The sequence below is a fragment of the Hibiscus syriacus genome, unplaced genomic scaffold (assembly GCF_006381635.1).
Source record: "Hibiscus syriacus cultivar Baekdansim isolate YM2019G1 unplaced genomic scaffold, ASM638163v2 tig00112926_pilon, whole genome shotgun sequence".
In the NCBI taxonomy this organism is placed as follows: domain Eukaryota; kingdom Viridiplantae; phylum Streptophyta; class Magnoliopsida; order Malvales; family Malvaceae; genus Hibiscus; species Hibiscus syriacus.
This window is the reverse complement of record NW_024063421.1, coordinates 61,507-84,571: the sequence shown is the minus strand read 5'-3', so window position 1 is coordinate 84,571 and position 23,065 is coordinate 61,507. Positions and strand designations below refer to the sequence as shown.

General features: G+C 32.9%; 2 protein-coding genes and 1 pseudogene across 2 annotated transcripts; 1 reads left to right on the top strand and 2 right to left on the bottom strand.

Moving 5' to 3' along the window:
* Positions 1 to 205: 205 nt before the first annotated feature.
* On the bottom strand, positions 206 to 2,088 carry LOC120184705 (threonine--tRNA ligase, mitochondrial 1). Its single transcript, XM_039189097.1, has 5 exons — positions 2,026 to 2,088; positions 1,362 to 1,369; positions 1,137 to 1,224; positions 823 to 1,044; positions 206 to 270 (listed from the first exon to the last, which is right to left on the bottom strand). The coding sequence occupies exons 1-5, from the start codon at positions 2,086 to 2,088 to the stop codon at positions 214 to 216; spliced, it is 438 nt and encodes a 145-aa protein (XP_039045028.1). The 3' UTR covers positions 206 to 213.
* A 196-nt stretch (positions 2,089 to 2,284) lies between these two features.
* On the bottom strand, positions 2,285 to 8,115 carry LOC120184687 (annotated as a pseudogene).
* A 12,410-nt stretch (positions 8,116 to 20,525) lies between these two features.
* Positions 20,526 to 22,752, top strand: LOC120184697 (serine/arginine-rich splicing factor RSZ21-like). Its single transcript, XM_039189091.1, has 6 exons — positions 20,526 to 20,662; positions 20,861 to 20,961; positions 21,180 to 21,268; positions 21,639 to 21,864; positions 22,365 to 22,487; positions 22,590 to 22,752. The coding sequence occupies exons 2-6, from the start codon at positions 20,873 to 20,875 to the stop codon at positions 22,594 to 22,596; spliced, it is 534 nt and encodes a 177-aa protein (XP_039045022.1). The 5' UTR covers positions 20,526 to 20,662; positions 20,861 to 20,872; the 3' UTR covers positions 22,597 to 22,752.
* Positions 22,753 to 23,065: the final 313 nt, after the last annotated feature.

The window sequence follows — 23,065 nt, the reverse complement described above, 5'->3', positions numbered from 1 at the left end:
TTAACTTGGAAATTGCAGAGCAAGCTGGTTGGAGATTGTAGACATAAAGTCAAAAAGGATAATGTAATAAAATAATCAGCACTGGCAGTGTGGTTCCACTTCCCCCTAAATCCATAACCGTGCGTAGAAATAGAGTTTATAACTTGTTGACTGTAAGAAAATGGAATTTGATGTAATTGAGGATGTCCGGAGTTGCTCCATTTTTTGGATTGTTCAATCTGTCATATCAACATCTACATAATAACCGGCCTCATGAATCCGATCCCGAACCTAAGAAAATGAAATAAGAGATGACATTTGAGTATTTTCTCCCTTCAAAAGGACTGAAGCATTCCAAGCAATCAACTCATTGACAATAAACTAAATGGATCCTACTGTGCCACACTTCATAAAATAGTGCAGAGTCCTACTTTCAATAGTTTCCACCCACAAACGGTTGCTTTGTTCTCAAAAATCGTCCAGAACAACATAATAAATGTCTATTTCGGCAAGTTCATAGGAACTCCAAAATAGCATACAAAATTCTCATGTGTCGAGAAACAAATAGTCACACATAAAAAAGATTAAGAGAACAACATACAGGCAGGACACAACATTAACAATTTATGAATGTTTTAAAATTGTCCAATGAGGGAGACAAAGGATGTACTATGCTGCGGCAACTCGAGAAATAACATCGTGTCCAACAAGGGGAAATCAAGGCAGAATACAGAGGAAATAGACAATATCAGATAGCAGATGCAATGATTATATATAAATGCACCATAAATTCCATAAGGTTGGCAATTGATCGAAAAGGAGCATACTCTGAGATCAAATTACCTCTATCGCATAGTTCTGGGACTTATCTGACACAGGGCAAACAATTGTTTGACGGGGACTAAGCCAGAAGGGCCATTTACCCTTGTAGTGTTCCAACAATATAGCAAACATACGCTTAACAGACCCAAGGATAGCTCTGTGTATCATAAGAGGTTTCTCCCTCTTGGCTTCATCTTCGGCTGAGTACTCCAACTTGAAGCGCTCAGGTAGCTGGAAGTCCAGCTGAAATAAAGGGCACCAGAGTTTTCATAAGACAGAAAAAATTAGAGAATACAGGCAGAAAGAAAAATGAAGCACAATTGAACATCACCAACCTGTAATGTTGCACATTGAAATTTCCTATTCAAAGCATCAGATACGCTAATATCTATATTCGGACCATAAAAAGCCCCATCAAAATGACTAATGTGAGAAAAATAGTTTAAAAACACATCAAACAAAATAGAGTAAAATTATAACTAAAGAGTGGCTAAACAAAAGGTGCCAAATACAAGAAAAGAGATATTGAGCAACAAATCAAACCCACTTGGTATACTCACCACTTTTTCTGGCACAAAACATTCACACCTCAAAATTTCAAATACTATTGAATCATAAGCTTGAACTAATATTTTGACTTGGCAATAACTTACTGAGGTTAAAAAATTTGAGAAAGTTCTATGTGCATTTATATTGCGTATGACCTAGACGGGAGCGGGTGAGACAGTCGTCTGTATAAAAATCTAAAATTATCATATATATTTTAGATTTTTTCTATGTATTGTCTATTAAAAATTTGTTTTTGCCCCTCTGAAATTTTTAAGTTTAAGTTCATTCTCATAAATTTTATAAGTTTAAATTCACCCCTAACTTAAAAATCTTGTGTCCGTCCATGAGTATCCCACGTGAGAGCCTCCTAATGATAGCCTGCCCTCCATGCATGAGAGTGTGCAAGGGAAACCAAATCAACCTTGTTCTTTCTTCTCTCTAACATCCATCTCATTGAATGTTTTACTTGAATCTAGCACAAGTTTCTTCCCTTTAAAATATATGCTTGAATCCAAGCAATTCATATCAACCCTTGCTATTTCTTTTATTTTATGTTATTCGGACTCTTCATTTTTAGAAATTTATCACTTTCGAGTCTTCGATGATTAGTGTCGAATATAAAACCTTGTAGGTGGCTAGTTGCCCAGCTCAGCATCTCCAGTTAGCGAGGTATACCAGCCTGGAAGTTATCATGGGTTGGTTACTGCTATATTTCATGCATAAAAGCTGAAGCTCCATGAATAAGAAACTGTGCATGCGATATCAATTCTTGTTGTATTCTCTTTACTTATTGTTTCTTAACAATTAGATACCATGAGTATTTAAGAGGCTAAAAAATATGAAATTTTGATAGTTTACTGACAACAAACTGACCAGGTACCAACGTGAATGAAAAGCTCTACACATATGTGTACATATATAGTAAATTTGCACATTAACTGTAAAGATATGATACATTTCCGGTTTGTATATGACCAAAATTATCCCACAAAAGAAAAAATAAAAAATGAAAAAGAGTTTAAACATGATATATCATACCCACCTCCAACGTAGATGCATGTGGTACACTTAGCGCATAGATTGATGGTCGGCTATTTCTTCTCAAGAATTCATACCCAAAGTTTATTACAAGTTTTTTTTATCAGGCTGGACCCTTGCTTGGCCTTAGCATACGAGTGCCCTAGTATGTACGCTATCCCGGCTTCCCTAGCTTCCATAAGTTCCTGCAACTCTTCCCTCGCTCCGGTGTTGATCTCCGGGCTCTTCGGGACGATGAACCGTACTCTTTTTCTCGGTTTCATTACAGGTGGTGGTGACCGTATCTCCTTCGACTCTGATGGACCAGCTGCCTCTATGTTGTCTGCGTCGTCCTCACTCATCTGGATCCCTTCTGTGTGGCTAGAACATGTTCCGACAACTGTCATTTTATCTTCATCCTTTAACGGATCTTCGTTAACATGGACAGGAGAAATGCTTCCCGAGCATATGAACTCTGCTATACTACAGACAAGATCTTTCTCAAACTCCATGTCATCTTTGTGAACTTCATGATAACCGTATCGTACAATGCACCTATAGAGCCTGTATTCCCTAGGTCCAATATGACCAACTAAAAACCGTTCCTCTGGTTTAACATGAGGAACGGGGACGGATTTGATGCAAAGAAAGACTAAGACCTGATGGAAGGCTAGAAGGTTAGTGACAAAGTGGGAGAAAATTGCAGGGATTCCAGATACAAGCTCCGTGTGTAGAAGTCCAATCCCACGAACCCGTACTATGCCTAGACTGGGACCCAAGCTACGTAGCCAGTTGATAGACACCTTGTTTTGAACATCGAACTCGTATTTTTTCAGGGTGCCGTAGTGCCAGACACACATGATTACAAGGAAGATGAATGCAAGGGCAACCGGAACCCAGGCCCCTTCGAGGAACTTGGTGAGGGAAGCGGTGAAGTAGAGAGCTTCAATCGTGCCGAAAAAGAAAACAAAGGCTATTGCCAAGAACACACTCTTCTGCCAGCATAGAACAATTACCAAAGCCATTAGGCAAGTAGTTACCAGCATCACAGTTATAACAGCCAAACCTGTCCCACAAGAAACATGGAGTCAAAATCACTAGAACAAAACCAGACAAAAAGGCGATTCGGTTTCTGTTTCATATCGAGCCAAACCTGTCCCACAAGAAACATGGAGTCAAAATCACTAGAACAAAACCAGACAAAAAGGCAATTCGGTTTCTGTTTCATATCGAGATTCAGACATCTATTGTACAAACAATCTATAAAAGAAAAATAATTAATGTTGCAAATGGACCTAATGTAATTGAGACATCTATTGTACATTGCGAATTTTTCAGACTTACAAAAAGCAATCTATAAGTTGAGCACGGTTTTAGGTGGGTCGAAAAGGATACCATAAGTTTCCATTTTCTGCGTATAAAGAAATGGTTTTGGCTAGAATATGAAAATGATATTGCAAGATGCTCTAAGCCCCAAGTTATACAACCAATTGAAAACAGTTATGGAGAGGATTGTCATACCTGATGCATTACCCAAGCGCCTTGTGTCCCTAAAGCCAATAGTAACTGCCAAGCATAACACCATCAGAAGCCAGTTAATCTCAGGAATGTAGATCTGACCGTGGATTTTGGACGATGTGTGGACTATTTTGACCTTCGGGAAGCATCCAAGGGAAGAGCACTGTTTGATTATCGAGAACGTTCCAGTTATGATAGCTTGGCTTCCCACTACTGCAGAAAGTATGGCTATAACCAAAACTGGCCATCTTAACTTCTCTGAAGCAATAACATTTGAATAGTTTCGATTAGCTGAAAAATCAAATTATTATCCAAATTAGACCATTTCAATAACAATTAAAGTTACCTACCTGGTACAGACACCTAAAACCCAATTTGGAAATCACTGTCCATAGTATGATGCCGAGATAGATAGGCAGCTTGCCCCATGTATGCAAGAATCAAGGATGGATAAACCAAAGAGGTGAAAGCAATCTGCAGAAATGGGGTAATTCCCATTCGATAAAAGCAGTTCATTGGCACAATTTAAAGCTCAATAATAACCAGCAATCATGCAACTCTCAGAAATTCTTTTGCAAACTAGAAGTGCCAATTATAATCCTAATTTCATAAACTTGAAAAACTTGCTCAATACATCTATAATAGCCTATTCGATAGGTCTAAATGCTCACTTATTTAAAAGAAGAAATCCCTAACCATGAATTAAGGATATATACCTTTATTGACAATTGTGAAAAATGCCCAAGATCGGCAAACATAGCTTCTGAGCCTGAAAACCGAAAATCGAAAATGTAAATCAACTTAAAACGAACCTCTTTATTTTAAAATAGAAGAAAAATTATACACACATGCACACACCTGTTATACACAATAAAATTCCACCCAGAGACATCCAGCCACCTCTCTGGGTTTTTCGAAAGAATTTGTACATAAAATACGGAGAGAGTGCTTGATACACATGAGGGTTCCAGTGAATGATATTATATAACCCAATGGCACTGATGCAAAGAAGCCATAATAGAACCACTGGTGCAAACAAAAATCCAACCCTGTGAGTGCCATAATGTTGGAGGGCAAACAAGCCTATCAGTATGATGCAGGCGACTGGAACCTCTACATCTGCAAAAAATTGTTGAATCTTCATAAGAGGTGGTACAATGCTATATCGAATTATGAATGACATACGAATAGAAGAAGGTGGTACAAATACTCATGTATCAAATAGAGAACAACTTGTATAGAAGCTGTGCACCTAAGAGTAAAAATACAATTAGTACTCGTGGCTAAAAATTCTGCTAGGAAACTTCGAAAACATTTCAATTTAGTCTTTATTTATAGCATTTGATAGGAGCATTAGTCATGCTAGCATTTCATAGGAGCATTAGTCATGCTAGGGGTCAGAAAGAACCGCATTCAATTGAACATTAATTGCACAACTAAAACCACACTTCGAAGACCATGAGTCATTGTTTAGTGTCAATGTGAAAAAAGGGTCCCAACAGCACAAGAGTTCACATCGTACACGGTTCAAATAAGTTGCCTAATTTGAAAACTTGAATTATTGGGTAGGCCATTTCTTTTAGAAACTAAACTAGATGCCAAAGTATGCACTCATAAAACCTCTATCCCAAAGTGGGGCAGTAGTTTTGACTTAAAAAAAAAAGTTTCAGATGAAAGCAGTGTACGCAAGCAGAAATATCGCTGAAGAAATTCGATCTACTAGTTTGGGCGGACTATGCAACAGTGTCCCAGTTTAGCATGTTGATAGAAAGTCCAACCAACTTGAGGTGAAGGGTAGAACCATGGGTTCCACAATACATATGTTTAGGGTTTGGGGGACCAAGATTAAAGACTGAAGACAATCATTGAAATCATGCGCCTTATCATTTAGGTTGTTGAAGAACAAAAGGCCAAGAGGCAAATAATAGAAACCTAGGAAAAGCCTAAACAACCATCCTAGAACTTGAGAATTACTGAAGCAATCAAAAGGATTAAAAAATCTCACTTTTTGCTAAAATACAGCAACACCAACAAGGGAACAAAGTGAAGGGAGAAAGTACCTTACATTTGTGATGTTCTTTTGACATTGAAAGTTCAACACCGGACACGGCTGAGAATACTGCACAACAACCCAAACAATCAAGCAATTCAATTTATGACACAATTAGCACAAATAAATCAATTCAGGGAAAGAAAAGTCCAATTACCAGAAATAGCTGGTGTGAGGATGCCATCACCAATCACCATACAGGTCCCAATCAAAGCAAGAACAAGCAAGAACCTTTGCAACACCCTATGCTTCTCCAAAGTGGATTTCAAGCTTGACCCGAGACTCGATTTCGGTGCCAAACCAATACTGTCCTTCTTGTACTCAAACAGCTCTTCATAGCCAATTGGCAATTGGGGAGAGAGTTAACTCGGGCGTGTCGACACAGCGATGAATTCAAGGCAAAAGTCCCTCCTTCACCATTATCATCGGCTATAAGCACAATGAACACATATTTGAGTAAAGGCACCAAAGTTAAAGTCCAGAAAACAAAGACAAAACCCCAAAGATCTCTTCATTTGTCTCCGAGTGTCGAATATCTTCCTCAAATGTGTTCTTGTGAACATACAAAGGAGAAGTGCTTAAATCCCCATAGACTACACCAAGTCTTTGGTATGCTAAAGTCAATACAGTTCTCCATGATTCCTTCTGCAAGAGAAAAAAAATCCAATTAGAACCTGAAATCTAAAACCCAAAACAGAAATGTGTTTTCGATTAATAAAAAGGAATTAATATATTTTCTTCAAACAAACCCATCTTACCTTAACATAGTTTTGGTAAACACCAGTTTCCAGATCCATGATCGAGGAGATTCAACGAATGCCCATTTGCTAAATAAACCTTCTCCAGAATCTACACAAACTGAAAAATTCAAAGACCAATGCTTTTTTTTTTTCCTTTTCTTTATTCTTTAGTGACAGAGTTGTATGTATGTGGAGAGCAGTTAAGCATTCATCAATGGAGACAGCAAAAACAAAGAAAAACTTGCAAGACCCTGAAAACCAGACATGAATAACAAGTATAATACTTGGTAAACAGAAGAAAACTTGTAATGATTAAAAAACATAAAAAATAAGGGACTAGGTGTGCTATGATTCTTTTGCGTATGACTTGTGAAGCTTCTGGAGAAAGAAGACAAAGAGAGAGAAGCTTGTTGTTTGTTGTGTAGAACTGTAGTTGGCGGGGGAAGTTTTATATGGATTTCAGTTTTTTTAATAACTGCTATTTTTTAAATAAATAGAATATTTCATTGAAAGTTGTATCAATAAATATTTTATTAAGTATAGATTGAATAAATACAGTTATAATTATCAAAAATAAAATATAACAATGATCGTTTAGAGATAGTCTAATAAATAAAATTATTAACAAGTGAAGCAACGTCGAACATATTGAAACATTATCGACCTCGAGCATCAGTCATGAAAAAGAGAAACTTAAAGAATAACCAAAATGTTCAACGAAAAAAGCGATCTCCCCTTAACAGCAATCTCCTCTTAACAGAAATCTCATTCGGCACATATATACGATAATCAACGAATCGTTTTGTACAAATGAACTAGGTATTGTAGGAAAAAGAAAAGACCAAAAAGAATACTAATAAAAATCATGCATCTAGAGTCTAAAAACATCGGTAATCATGATATCATTTACAAAAAAAAACCCAAGAGAAATTATTATTGTAAATAGTATAAACTATAATTAAAAATGATGGTAAGAAACCACCACTACAACGAACGAAGAGATTTTGAAAACCGCTTTGCAACTTTGTAACCGTGTTGCCTACAAGTTGAATAAGACATTGTATAAATTTTGTGTAGATCATATTGATTTAAAATTTTTATTAATCTAAAATAAATATAAGGGTATTATCTATTTTTTATTAATCTGTGATAAATATAAGGTATCATATGTTAAAAAACAATATTCAATCGTTAGTAGGTATGACAACGGGCCAGATTTGGACCGGATCCAACTAGACCCAGATCTATATTCATTTTCATATCTTGGATCCAAACCCGTCTCGAATTTGCGGGTCTAGAAAATCGAGACCCATATCTAGATTTGACGGATTCTATTGTCGCAAGCCGATTTTTAAACCTATAACAACTCAGGTGTCTCCCTTTATAAAATATCTATATATTAAAAATCAAATGTGGGCTTCTTTGTAAACGAATCCAGACCCGATATCTTATTGTTAGATCCGAATCGAATTTGTACTTTAATTAGAGGATCCATATTCGGTCAGGATACGTCAAGTCCAAAATTTTAGGGTCCATACCCTATAAATTGGATGGATCTACAGATTCGAGTCAGGTTCAATATCCATTGTCATCCCTAATCGTTAGACATTAAGCCTCATACTCCTGATATATATGGTATTTGAATCCGAGTCTTCAAAGAATAATAACAATTCTTTTACCACGGATGTCACTTGGTTCGTGCGGGTAATATCTATTTAAATACAAAGGTAACTCTCAATCATTTGACATCGAACATTTAACTTTTACATTTATGGTATTCAAATATTTTTTTCTTTTTGATAAATGTATGATATTCGAGTTTGGGATCTCAATTATGACAATAACTTATCTACTATCGAAGTAACTTGATTCATGTATGTTGATAAAAATTTAAATTTATAATGATTTTTAATCCAATTATACATAGTAATGTTTTATTTCTTTTTATAACTAGACTAGCAAACTTATGGTTTATGATCATATTTTGTACTTTGTGAGTGTACTTCACACAAAAATTACTCCAAATTCTTTTGAATACTTTTTTAAACTAATAAAAGAATTTAGTTTTTTAAATAAATTAAAATAAAATTATAAATTTTAAATAAAAAAATTTAAAAAATAAATTAATCACATTATTAATCTTTATGTTGAATATAAGGGAAACCATACCAAGAGTCCATTCTCTACAAATCACAACTTCGAACATTCTTATAGAATGTAACACCAACCATGGATGATCAAAATATTCAAATTTGATGGGTCCTCATCCGGCTCGATTCTATAGGAATGAATTTTTTTAAATAAGATTTGAACTGATCGGGACAGTTATATAGTATATAATTTCGAGGCAGGGTGTGATGTGATTAATTTTAAGGTGAAAAATAACAACCTAACCTGATTCGTTTAATTTATACTTTTTATATATATAATATATTTAATATTTTATACACAAACTAAGTGATCTCAGTGGTAAAAAAATAAAATAAAAAATTCTGTAAAATAAAACAACACAAAACTTAAATAAAAAATAGGAAAAAAATAGATAGAGGAGAACACAGCAATAGTTACGTTAAAATAATAAAGAATATAACGTTGTCGGTTTTTAATCAAGCGACTATAATTACTTTTTGATATTTTCTTCATTATAATTTAAGTTAATATATTTTATATATCATACTATTAATAAGTATAAATAAAATTTAAATTTTATGTTTTTAATTTATAATATAATGTCTATAATAAACAATTTTTTTCAAATTTATTTGTTAATAGTAATCTTAAACAATTAAATTTTAAACAGTATTTAAAAAAAAAATTACATCACTTTTAAAAGTCAATCTTCAATAGTCCTGACCCTAAAAAAAATAAATTAAGAGTATGGTTTACTTAATAGTAAAAAACATTTCTTGGGAAAAATCTCCAAATTAAGTTTTTTTTTTATTTTAGACTAATTGTATGTTATATTTTAGATTAATAATATGTGGTGATTATAAAATAATATTTATTTGTAATTTATAATTATCAAACTAAAATTATAATTATTTAATACAATAATGTGGTTAACTTATACACGCTAAATTTATATTTAAAATAGAGTACAAAATACGTTGAAGAATTGTCATCGTTGAAAGTGAGACAGCAATGGCTAAAGGTAGGGAAGATAGTTCGATCGAGTCGAGTTAAAAAATTTTGAGTTGACAAGTCTTATTTTACAACTCGGATTTGACTTGAAATTTTTTCGACTCGAGCCGATTTTTCGAGTTTACATTTAAATTTAATTGTAAATATTTATAATATTATTTGATTACAATTTAAGTGACTTTCTATAACTATATATACAATACAAATATATTTCTTCATTTTTTTCATATGTGATATATATATATATATTATACAAAATCCAATGACTCGACTCAAACTTGAAAATAAATACAGTAATTACTAAAAAAATTTAGTTATTCAAGTTGCATTTTACAAATCGATTTGAACTTGAAATTTTTTCAAGCCGAGTCGAGTCGAGTTTATGAAATTGTAACCTAAAATCAATTCGAATCGAATTTTGCTCATCTCGTAACTAAATGATGTGTGAACATGAATGTTCCAATATTAATTTATGAAACATCTATTATTATATTATTTAATATTTTTATTCAATATTAATTGATTCTTACAGGTTACATTGGAACTGGATCCTTGAGCATTAATTAGATTGATTTCTCCAAGAAATGCAAAAGAAAAAGTTGTTTACTTGTGCAGTATGAAGAATTACGTAATGTATAAAGTTTGAATGTCCCTTTTGATCAATTTGACAGATGTTTACATTTTTTTTAGTAAAAAAAATTATTACAATATAATATATAATCGGATTATTCTCAATCATTTTATAGTAAAATTAAAATATTTTACTACAATCATTAATATTCGAACTCACAAAATTTAAAAATAATAATAATTTTTCTAATCACTAAAGTAAATTAGTATGTACTCAAATACATGTTTTATGTACAATAAAAGAGTCAAACTTATAACGTCAATCTTTTTGGGACCACTTAAAAAAAAGCATATGCAAATCCATAACGCAGTTGCCATAGTATGATTTTCATTAAATTATTATTATTAAAATTGATTTTTCAATGGATTTAATTAGGGGAGAGAGTTGGATCTGAGTCGAGTCAAAATGTTTTGAGTTATTTGAATTGACGAGTCCTATTTTACAACTCCAATTTGACTTCAATTTTTTTCGAGTCGAGTGAAATTTTCGAGTTTCTGTTTTAAATTTAATTATAAATATTTTTATTTTTATTGTGATTTAAATTATTTTTTATAACCATATACGATGCATATATATTTTTCATAAGTGATATACATATATCATATAAATTCGAGGGATTTGACTTAAACTTAAGAACCAATCCACTAATTGTTAAAATTTTCGAGTTATTCGAGTTACTATTTGAGTTGTATTTTACAACTCGATTTAAACTTGAAATTTTTTCGAGTTGAATCAAGTTTATAAAATTACAACTCGAAGTCAATTAGACTTCAGTTTTCTCTAGTCAATTCAAATCGAAAAAATTAATTTTTTGAGTCGAGTTGAATTTTACTCACCCCTATATTTAATCAATAATGTAAAATTAATTGATTTTTTTAAAACAGTTTAAAGATTGATAATTAAGACAAAAAAAACCTTAAATAAATCAGTTCTTTTGCTCATGATTTTCTTTAATCTATAATAATATGTATAGTTTTTGTAAATATTATTTTCAAATTAAAATTCTTTAAAAAGATAATAATTTTTCACTGTTGAATCGGTGTTTACAAGTTAAATGCTTGAAACTTGCATCATAGTAGGGATCTTTAACGCCAAAGTCTTAAATCCGGCCTTAATGCATGGGTAAAAGAACCGTCCAGAAAATAAAACAACCTTAATATATATAAAACAAAAGTAAAATTAACGCGAGTAAAGCGATTTTAGTGATAAAAAAATTATTATCTTTTTTATTTTCTAGACGGTAAGTTAATAAAATAATTGAATAAAATGATCTCGCATATTGTGAAGCGCGAGGTATCTTTTATGATCTAAAATATCGTGAGATTTATGAAGAATTTTACGGCCTACAAAGCGCGATGACAATAGATTCCTTACCCACCCTACGGTGTCCATAACCTTGTTCGGATATTATTTTCGGGTGGGAAACTAATTTTTCTTAATTTTTAATTTTAAACGTGTGGTGTTGCAATTTGTCTTTAATGTGACGATAATATCAACATATATAAGATATTTTAAGCGAGATAAATATGACGTTGAAAATGGTTAGAAATCATGGTTTTGTAACTGAAGAAGAAAAAATGGTTTGATAGACATATTAAAATATTAAAAATTTTATTTATGGCTTGTAAATATGAGTAATATGTGTTGTTAATTAAAATAATAATAATGCAAAATACCCATTTAATTGATACGTGAGTGTGAGCGATTGAGACATTTGTTCTTCGTGTGACCGGGATTCCTACATATAGAACATAATATCGGTTGTTCGGTTCTTTCTTGATGTTTGACCAAATCTTCGTCACAAAAAAATTAGGTTGACCATGGACGATCGATTTTTTTCGTCGTAGTGCATAATCTTGTCGCATTATAGCAACATCGCAATAAGGCGTCCACAGGAACTATAAAATTAAAATTACATAGTTTTGTAAGATAAAAACCTCAAAAAAATTAAATTATTCTAAAATTATAAGATAAAAGTCGAACGAAAATATTTTATTACATGATGTCCAAACTTATCGATCAAAAGTCTGAAGTCTCGTTGATGTGTTGGTAAGTAGGTTTGAGAGGTTTTATCAGTCCACATATTATTAATACAATAGAATTGTATTATTTGTTAATAACATTATAAAAAATAGATAAAAAAATATTTTTTATCTCTTAAGTAACGAAAATTCATATGGGACATGCGGTTTAAGGATCGGGCATAAAAATGGCATTCGGATCCAGGCCCACGAGTGCAACAACAATAAACACCCTCCGATGATATTTTTCTTCGGATCTACGGCTCTATAAAGTTGTCAGAACAAAAATACCAAAACTGTCAATCCCCAACTTATATTTATTGAATCACTCAAATTTTGTAAATGATTCAACCACATCAAATGCACCTTATTTCGGGATTTGCCTAGCATTAAAATCCCCCAATAACTCGTAGTATATGCGCACGAACAAATCGCTTCAAAAAATTAATAAAATAATATAACTACTTAATTTCCAAAAAAACAAGCAAATTAAAATATTAATGAATATTCATAGTTAAAAACATTTATATTTACCTCATTAACTTCATGCTTCGCATTATGGGGTAGGTTCGTAAAATTGTCATCTAAAAATTTAATTTTTATTTTTCCATCATCACGTGTATCATCAGACGGATCAATTTTGAGTAATACCTCACATAAGTTTCTACGGGTGCCGACAATACTAGTAATAGCTACTCTATCAATAGACAGTCACAGATGAAATGCAACATCTTGCAGGGTAGAAATGCAACATCTTGCAGGGTAATGATTGTCTCCCACACTATAAATGAAACGTGTGCGTCATCAGTCTCCATATTTCCACCAACACATCTATAAGTGGATGATGCAACTTCACACCATCACCAGTTATACTACTGATATAGTCGAAACCCGCTAAATGTAAATAGTATCCTCATCGGGTGGTGTCACACGATTTATATGACACTCCAATACACGTTCATATATTTATGAAATATAAATATTAAAAAATTATTTAAATACCAAAACTTATATACTAAATCAATAAATAAATTATTAGTAAAAATACAAAATAATATTAATTAATTTACATAATCATTTCGCCTATAATAACCGAATACGTGACTTCGATAACGTCTTAAATGATATTAAATCTTTGAATATATGAAATAGATGGGTGTGGTGATGAATAGGAGTAGATGACCATATTTATAACTTTTCCCACACCCGAAAAAATGTGGTACGCGAGTTACTGAATTTATTTCGTTCCTAGTACCTTGCGGTGTGTAAAAAACGAGATTATTTTATCTTTTGAATTTCAAAATATATTATAATTATAATATTACTAATTATTTATTATATTTAATACTTTACACATAATTTTTCATTATTTAAAAATTTAAAAATATATTATAATTTTTTATAAAATATATATTTTAATTACTATATTTATATATTATTATATTTTAATTATTTATTACATTTAATAATTAATATTATTAATTATTATTATTATAATATTTATTTATCATATTCATTTAAATTCTAACGGAAATCGAAATAACCTCACGCTTTGTAAGCCACAAGTTCCTTCATAAATCTTGTGATATTTTGGAGCAAAAAGGCTAGCTCGCGCTTCGCAATTTGCGATTCCATTTTATTCAATTGTTTTATTACCTTACCTAGTAAGTGCGTCCACGTCGGATGTATCTCGTTTTTTAGAGGGTGCAAGCATTTAACACGCGGTTTGTAGGCCGTGAGGTCATCCGATGTGGACGATTTAAGAATTATTCTTCCAACTAATTATGAGAACCTTATTTTTTAAAATAATTATTTTTGGGGTTTTTAATATAAAAATAACAATATGAATTAGATCAATAAGTCAACTTGAAAATTATTTTGTATTTTATGACATTTGTTAGTGTAAAATGGTAAAACTTTCGAGATAATGTTCTGGAAAAAATTAATTCACGAGATAAAGCACTCCCAAGATTAATTGCTCAAATAAGGTGAAATCCACAGTGTTGGCCGTAGGTCGCCATGCCTTCCGGGCGACCTACTAGGTCGCCATGTCTTCCCGGCGAGCTACAAGAGATTGCATGTGCCATGCACGTCCCAACACGCTGGGCATCCGAGGCCATCCGACCGAGGCCATCCATCCGAGGCCATCCGAGAACATCCGACCGAGGCCATCCGAACGAGCTATGCGAGGGCATCCGAGGGCAACCGTGCGAGCTATGCGAGGGAAGCCGAGCGAGGGTAGGTCGCCCGGAGTGCATGGCGACCTACAAGGTCACCCGGAGTGCATGGCGACCTTGTAGGTCGCCAGGAGGTTATGGCGACCTACAAAGTTGCCCGGAGGGAATGGCGACCTATGTGTTGGGACGTGCATGTGCCATGCAACACGTTCATTCTCACGTTCATTCTCTCTGTTTGAGCAAGGGTAGGTCGCCCGGAGTGCATGGCGACCTACAAGGTCGTCCGGAGTGCCTGGCGACCTACGACCAACACTGTGGATTTCACCCTATTTGAGCAATTAATCTTGGGAGTGCATTAGCTCGTGGATTAATTTCTTTCAGAACATTATCTCGAAAGTTTTGCCAGTGTAAAATATATTCGTAACTTCCATATTATGAATTTGTTCGTAAATCTCAAAATAAAATTATTTGTAGCCTATTTTGCAATTTTTTATGGGATGCCATATTGGACAAAAAACCCTAAATTACCGTTATCTAACTTTGGGGGGCAATGTTGTTTCCTAGTTTAATCATGGATAAATTACATTCTAGGTCATTTGATTATGAGTTTAGTAATAAATATGTCACATTTAATGTGACGTGATATAATAACATTTCTAATCCCTTAAACTTATACATCATATCACTTTTCATAGTTCAAAATAATTCAACAAATTCAAATTTTCATGTTTAAAAATTATATCAAATTAATTTTTTTGTGATTTTATCAAATCCAGCAAGTCCATCGAGTCAAATCAATAGTTGAATAGCTATATTATGTTATAAAGCAAAGACTTATTGTTAAATTGTTATTATACCACGAAAGTAACAAAAAATAATAAAATATTTCTATAACAAGAACAAACAATCTAAAACAACAAAATTAAAGTAATAAAATTTTGAGTATAGTATATAAATGGTCCCTTGACTATAGGGTATTGATTTGTTGAGTTACTTGACTACTAAAAATTATAAAATGGTTACTTGACTATTTATATATTCCAAACTCGTCATTTTCTATTAAAAAAATTATGGTAATCTGAGATGAACATTAACCTGGTGACTGTGATATGATAAAATATAATCCTAAAATCTCTAATGACTATCATATCTTAGTCAACATGTTAACGTCTAACTCAGATTGTCATCAAATTTTTAACGAAAAAATGATTAGTTTGGAACATATGAACAGTCGGATGACCTTTTTTTTAACTTTTAATAGTCGAGAGACTTAACAAAGCAACACACTATAATCGAGAGATCATTTTGTAATTTTTAATAGTCAACAAACTTAAAAAGTAATACCTTATAGATGAGGGTCATTTGTGTACCTTACCCTAAAATTTTTAAATATGAAAAACAAGCAATTTGAATGTCAAATTTAAAGATCGATTATACACACACAATCATCCATAGTTCAAAGTTTAGGCAAAAATAAAAACGATAAAAAAGGAAAATAAAGGCCCAATTAAAAATGTCGTGGAATTAGGAGGGGTTTATTAACCAGCAATAGTCTGGAGAGATCCAGCGACCAGGGAGATCGGAGATGTCGATACTGTGGGAAAAGAGCCAGTCCTGTCGGTGGCTGGTGAGGCGGACGAGGGATTCGAAGCCCTTCTTCTTGGCCTTCGCCACCATCTGCGGCGTCGTTCCGGGTGTCCTCGGCTACGGCGTCATGCAACTCACGAACTCCCTCAACCCTCAATCGGAGGCCCAGCTCTGCCAGAACGCCCGCCCCGAATCCCTCGTAACCAACCCTTCCCCTCTTTTACTCTTCAGCTCCATCCATGTTTAATTCATCGATTAACTATTAATCAAAATTTGATTAATTTCATATTGATTAATCAAAAACTTTGTTATCATTTTAATAAATGAACGAATATAAAGATAGGTGTATTCGATTTATTTATGTTAATGAACAAATTTTATTTGTTTAAATTTGATTAACTTTGATCTCTAACTTTAAATTCAATGAAACAGAAGCCAATACTTGTGTGAGAAGGGAGAACCATTTGAATTAAGGTACCGTTTTAGTTCTTCTTATTAGTGTTAATGGTTGGTTTTGAAGTATAACAGTTTGTCAGCTAGTGTTTGCTCTTCATTCCATCCTTCGTACTACATTGGATTGAGTAATGTAAACGAGAATATTGATCCGAATTGAATTACACGATTCGGTTCGGGCTTTTCAATTTGCAGTTTGATTTTAGTTCGGTTTAAAAGAATAAATATACAATTCGGTTCGTTTTTTATTTTTTTTTATGAAAATCGTTTAAACTAAATCAAACCGAATTAAAAAAAATAGAAGAGTATAAGAATTCAAAATAAATTCATTTTGAATTTATTATAAGATAAATTTAAATAGATATAATCTTAAAATTAAGATTTTTTTTATAAATTTAAATTTATATATTTTGACTCGATTTAAAATTTAAATTACTTTTTTAGAGGTTAAGTTTAAAAAATAATGAAGAATCAAAAATTAAAAAACTGAATTGAAAACTACGGTTTTTATATCATTCGGGTTCAGTTATGATTTCAATTTTTAAAAATTCATAAAGTGTGAATTTATTTATATTTTAGTGAAAAATTGAACGGAGTAGACTCTATTTGACTCCTAAGGGTGCGTTTGGTTTACGGAATGTAAGATTACCTACGAGAATAGGATTACCGAAATATAACATTATCTAACACATTACCGAGAATATTACATTATTGTGTTTGACTTATTTGGCAGGAATGTAAGATTACAGTGTTTGGTTGAAAGAATAAAAGATTACTGGAATAAAATATTACTGGAATATATATTTTACCAAATTGTCATTGTTCTATATTTTTTTAACAAATTGAATTCTAAATATTTAAATGAAAATTATTTATATAAAAATTCATCGATTATATATTATTTTATTATTTAAATATATCATGTATTATTTTAATTTTAATTAATATTAAATTTTACATAATTTATCTAAACATATATTAAAATTTTACATCAACATTTAATTAAATAAACATATGAACATTGTAATAGATGAACCATTTTACTCCTACCAAAATGTACAAAGATGACTTTAGAGAATATTTTTAATTTATTAATTATAAAATATATTATTACTAGTATTAAAAAATCATATTTTTAATTATCAATATTAAATAAAAACAAGCCACTTGAAACTAAAAGGGTGAAACATTAATATCACAAAAATACATACAAATGTATACTTATGTGTTACATATACTAAAAACAAAAAAGCAAACTAGTTGCATGTGTATTTTCACGCTTCCCACTTATAACTCTAATATCCAATGACAATCTTTCTCAACTTCCTGCTATGTACACCCAATAATCAAATTGCACTTTTCAAGCACATCAGGAACGTCTTTACCATCCCAAGAATCAATTTTGTAAGATCCATTTTTCAAGTGCAGAATCCCACTAGCCAATACAGTAGGAATGTGGTTTTTCAAAGGGGAATTAACTTCACAAAGAGTGTTGTAGAATTCAAGCTGTATGGAAGGAAAAAAAACTTAACAGTGTGTAAAAGATACATGGACACTAAGAGTATAAATTTGCACATACACCTACCTCAGTGCCTAAATCGTGTATAAATTTGCAAATAAATATAATATACCCAGCAAGCAAATGATTAAACACCAATCTAACAGATTTCTACTCCACTAATTCAATACTGTGAACTAATTCAATCAACAAATGTGAAGAATCCAACAGCAAGCAAAGGGAAGATGATCAAAAGAGAGGGAAGATGATGTTAACCGCAATTGTAAATAATGTTGAGATTTTGAGAAAGACAGTTGCAGATACAAAAATGATGGATTTCTCTATTTCAAAAACCAATTTGACATATATGAATTATTATTAACTGATTCATTTTATAAAATCTAAAGAAACAAAGACCTAGAAATTAAAACAAACACAATACACTAATAGTAATAATTTCGTTTGAATGCCAAAATCATTCATCAGATTAGATTTCGATTTTAAAAAACTTGAGTGCAGGCTAACTTAAAGACACCAAAAAAAAAATACAACAAAACAGGGGCTTTACTCTGCTTGGTGAATACTGTAAACATTCCAATTATACTTAGCAATGTAGTAGTTCTACACAATGGTTCAAGAATCAAAGCATTAAAAGAATTCAAACACAAATCACCAGAAAGCTTGTCGCATCCATCATTTGTTAGGCCACATTTTCCAAGATTTAAGTATGCCAATGATTGCATGTCACATGAAATTATTATAATTCTAAGAAATTTGATAGTTGCTCAAACTCCATGGACTTGCTAACAACTCATTGTATTTTGTGATATGATGAAGTTTGATCTTCTATGCATGATAATGATAGAGAGTTTATCCTTATCTACCTATCTCACAACTCTAAGACATTACATCCACCTACTGGTTTTCCCCATGAAATACATGTCACTATATCTGAAGGCACATCAATGTTCAATGTATAACAGCTACAAAATGTAGTGTTAAATTATCAGTAGAGGTAAGTAATGAGAATATACCTGAGATGGAATCTAAGCATGCAACAGTAACGTTACATCCCTCCAGATTCAACATATTAAGTTTGTTCAAACCTGCCATGGAAAGTAATGTTAGTACATAACATAATATGTTTAATTCTTTAGGTCATCTGGTCTTATTAAGATAATAGATTATTAGTACGGGAAATAAGATTAAGATGCCATCACTAGGAGAACCTGAAGATTATGACCTAAAAGGTAAGATGTATTAATCATGTTACATTCAATGTATTAGGAACTGAAACCAAGAACAATGAATATAAACAAAGAGAAGTCATATCCTTTTATATAACACAATGGACGACAGTGTGTGTCCACCATGCAAAAGAAAAGGTAGATAAATACCTCTCAAATAAGACATCCTAGAATTAGTGATGTTACTATTTGATATATGCAGCTCTTTCAGATTATTAAGCGCTGGAATAAAAGAAAAAATAAAGCCATAACCAAAAAGAAGAAGAAAAAATCTAGAATCTAGAATCTAGAATCTAATCTAATATAAAGAATCATGCTTGAGGCTCAGCTACATACCTTGAGATCCACATTTGAGCGTGAATGCAAGATAGAACTAAACTCAGGATCTGAAAGGATATTGCACCATTTTCCAGTACCATGCTTAAGAACTCCTGCCTTGAGTGCAACTTCTTCTTCCGCTGTCCATTTCTTCCTCTGTTTTTCTGATAGATAAGGGAAATCAAAGAAGAAGAATGCTTCTCTCACCAAATCGAAGAATGTGGTTTTTGAAATCGGAAGAGGAATTATACTCTGAGAGTTTCTCTCGCCAAATCAAAGAAGTTGAATTTTTTCCATCGCAGAAGCAAGCAAACGGGGAGAAGGTATTTTAGCCCATTAATCACGGGAATAAAGAAATACCTAGGTGAGATGTGAGAATAATATTCTCAGTAATTCATACCCAAAAAATACTGTTGGTATTGACCTTTTACCCTCACTTGAGAATATGACCCATTCAAACATGAGTATATTTAACTCGAAAAAAACAATACTGCGAATCCAAAAATCTATCAACCAAACATCCCTAACAGTATAAAGTTTTTGATAATTAGAACTCAATATTATATAGATATTTGAATATTTACTTTTTTAAAACTTAATTTATTCTTTAAGACGGAAAGAGCACGGACCCGAGGACCTCAATGGAGATCGTTCGACCCGATCCAACAAAGCTAAAGGCCATATATTTGGTAGATCCGACCCGTTCCGATCCCTAGACCCAGGCGTCTTTACACGCTACATTGTTTTGCCCTTTAAAACCAAAAATCAATTTACATTTTCATGTTCTAGGGTTTCTAATTAGTATCCAACGCTTTGCAATTGTGTGCAGCAGAGCCAAAACAATCGATCGTACACTTCATTTCTTAATCTCTCCATCTCTCTCATCGTAAAAACGCCCTATAAACTTCATCTAGGTAACCCCTAATCGTATTGTCTCCCTCAACTACATATATTCCTTCGATCGTTTCCTACAAAAGCCCCTAATTTTTCTCTGACCTCTTTGTAACCATCCTATTCCTAGGGTTTTCTGTTTCTTCTAGGGTTTTCTGTTTCTTGTTTCACTTTTAGTGATTTTTTACTTATTTGTTGGTGCTATTATTTATATTGTGCAGTGATTTTCGAGAATGTCTCGGGTTTATGTCGGGAATTTGGATCCTCGGGTCACTGAGAGGGATCTCGAAGTCGAGTTTAGGATTTTCGGCGTTCTCCGCAAGTAAATATGATTTTATTTTTCTAAATGAAGAAAAAAAAATTATTTTGATGGTGACCTGAATATTATGTGTTTTAGATGGTAGCAGTGTAGCTTTCGTTTTTTTTCTTGCGACATTCAAATCAAGTTAACGTATCGTTTTAATATTATATGTAATTTTATATATCTTTAAGTATGAATGCATTTTTATTGTTTGATTGATTAGTTTCTGATGGATTCAGTGTCTGGGTAGCTAGAAGGCCACCAGGATATGCATTTATTGAGTTTGATGACCGCAGGGATGCTGTGGATGCAATTCGTGAATTGGATGGTGAGTATACTGCTTTTATTACCATTTTTACTTTGAATTATGATGTTTTCTGTGTTTATTTTATCTTTTTGCTGCATTTCTCAAACCTTGCATTTGGTTTTTGCTTGATTATATCTGTTTTCCCTCATTTTATGTTGTGCATATGCTTTAAACCCATTAACAATTAAGCTTTTATATGCATGTTAAGAGAGATGTCTTATATGATTCTTCTTAGTATTTTTACAAGCTGGGAATTGTTTACTAGTTGTTTGCAGTCTATGGTTTGACTCTGCTCTTTTGTTATGTGCTTCTTAAAATCAATGATGGGTTTTTGATCCTTCCTGTTTTACTGACTTGGAGTTTGCTTACTGTTTTTATTTTCTCCTTGAAGGCAAGAATGGTTGGCGTGTGGAACTCTCTCACAATTCTAAAGGTGGTGGAGGCCGTGGTGGTGGGCGTCGTGGTGGGGGAGAGGATTTGAAGTGTTATGAGTGTGGAGAACCTGGTCACTTTGCTCGTGAATGTCGCTCACGTGGTTCACGGGGACTTGGGAATGGGCGAAGGCGAAGCCCCAGTCCTCGTCGCCGTAGGAGTCCAAGTTATGGATATGAGCGCAGGTGTGTTTAATGGTTCTTTTTTTTTGATAAGAGTGTTTAATGGTTCTTTCATACATACATTGATTACATTTGAGGCTGTATGAGGATAGTTTCTGCCGAATCAGGTTTGCAGAGCTGCCTATACTATGCAATGGTACAATACATGTTATGCCTTTTCTTTTGCTAAGCAAAGCCTTTCCCCCCTGATTGGCTATAAGTAAGAATATTCGTTAATGAATTTAGGATGTATAGATATATATTCTTGGTTTTATAATTGAGGTAAACTTGAGTTGCACTTGGGTCTGTACGTATTTAGGCCATAATCTTTTGACTTTTTTAACCTTGATGTGCTCAAATACATATTACGCCTGGTTAATAAGGCTTGTTTTTTTTATAACTATTTTACCTTTGTGTGTGTGTTTGGATTGTTATGATTGTCACCTGAACATGTGTGCGCAGATTACTTACAAGATGTACTTGCTACTTTTACCTGCTCATAAAACTTCTATATTATGTGGCAGGAGCTACAGTCCACATGGGAAAAGATCTCCTCGGCGCCGCAGCATATCACCTCATCGTGGTCGCAGCATCAGCAGGTCACCTCCATATCGTCATGCTCGTCGTGATTCACCTTATGCTAATGGGTATGTCATACCTACCAAATTACTTGAATCACTTCGGATCTTATTTTTGATACTTACAATGTAGTTCCGTATTTGACATGCTTTGTTTAAATTCTTTTGCAGAGATTAAAGCAAGACCTGATCTGAGCAATTCTGGAATATATCTATGGAAAAGATTACGTAATACTGTTTTAGGAGCTTCTGTGAGCAAAAGAGATTTATGTTATATTTGTTTTGTGACAATAGGGTCTTGTTAGAACTTGTGGTTTTGCGTGGTGTCCACTCTGCAAAGTGTTTCAGTTGCCAAAACGGGTGATGGCTTGCTCTAAGCAGCATATGAAACTGGGAAGTCCCTTTCTTCATGTTGTTATCTACTTCTATTTATCTGTTACCTTCATATGTTAAACTTAGTTATTATGTTAAGTTTGTCTTTTTGTGATTGATGATTCTAAAGGATTTTTATGTTTTGTTTGATTTGTGATTTTGAAGTAAACCAGCATCCTTTCGCCCCTTTACTGCATCTTAGTGCACATGGTTTCCTCACTATTGCTTCTCTGGACCACCTCTTGTACTGGTTATCGCTCCTGCATGTTGTAGAA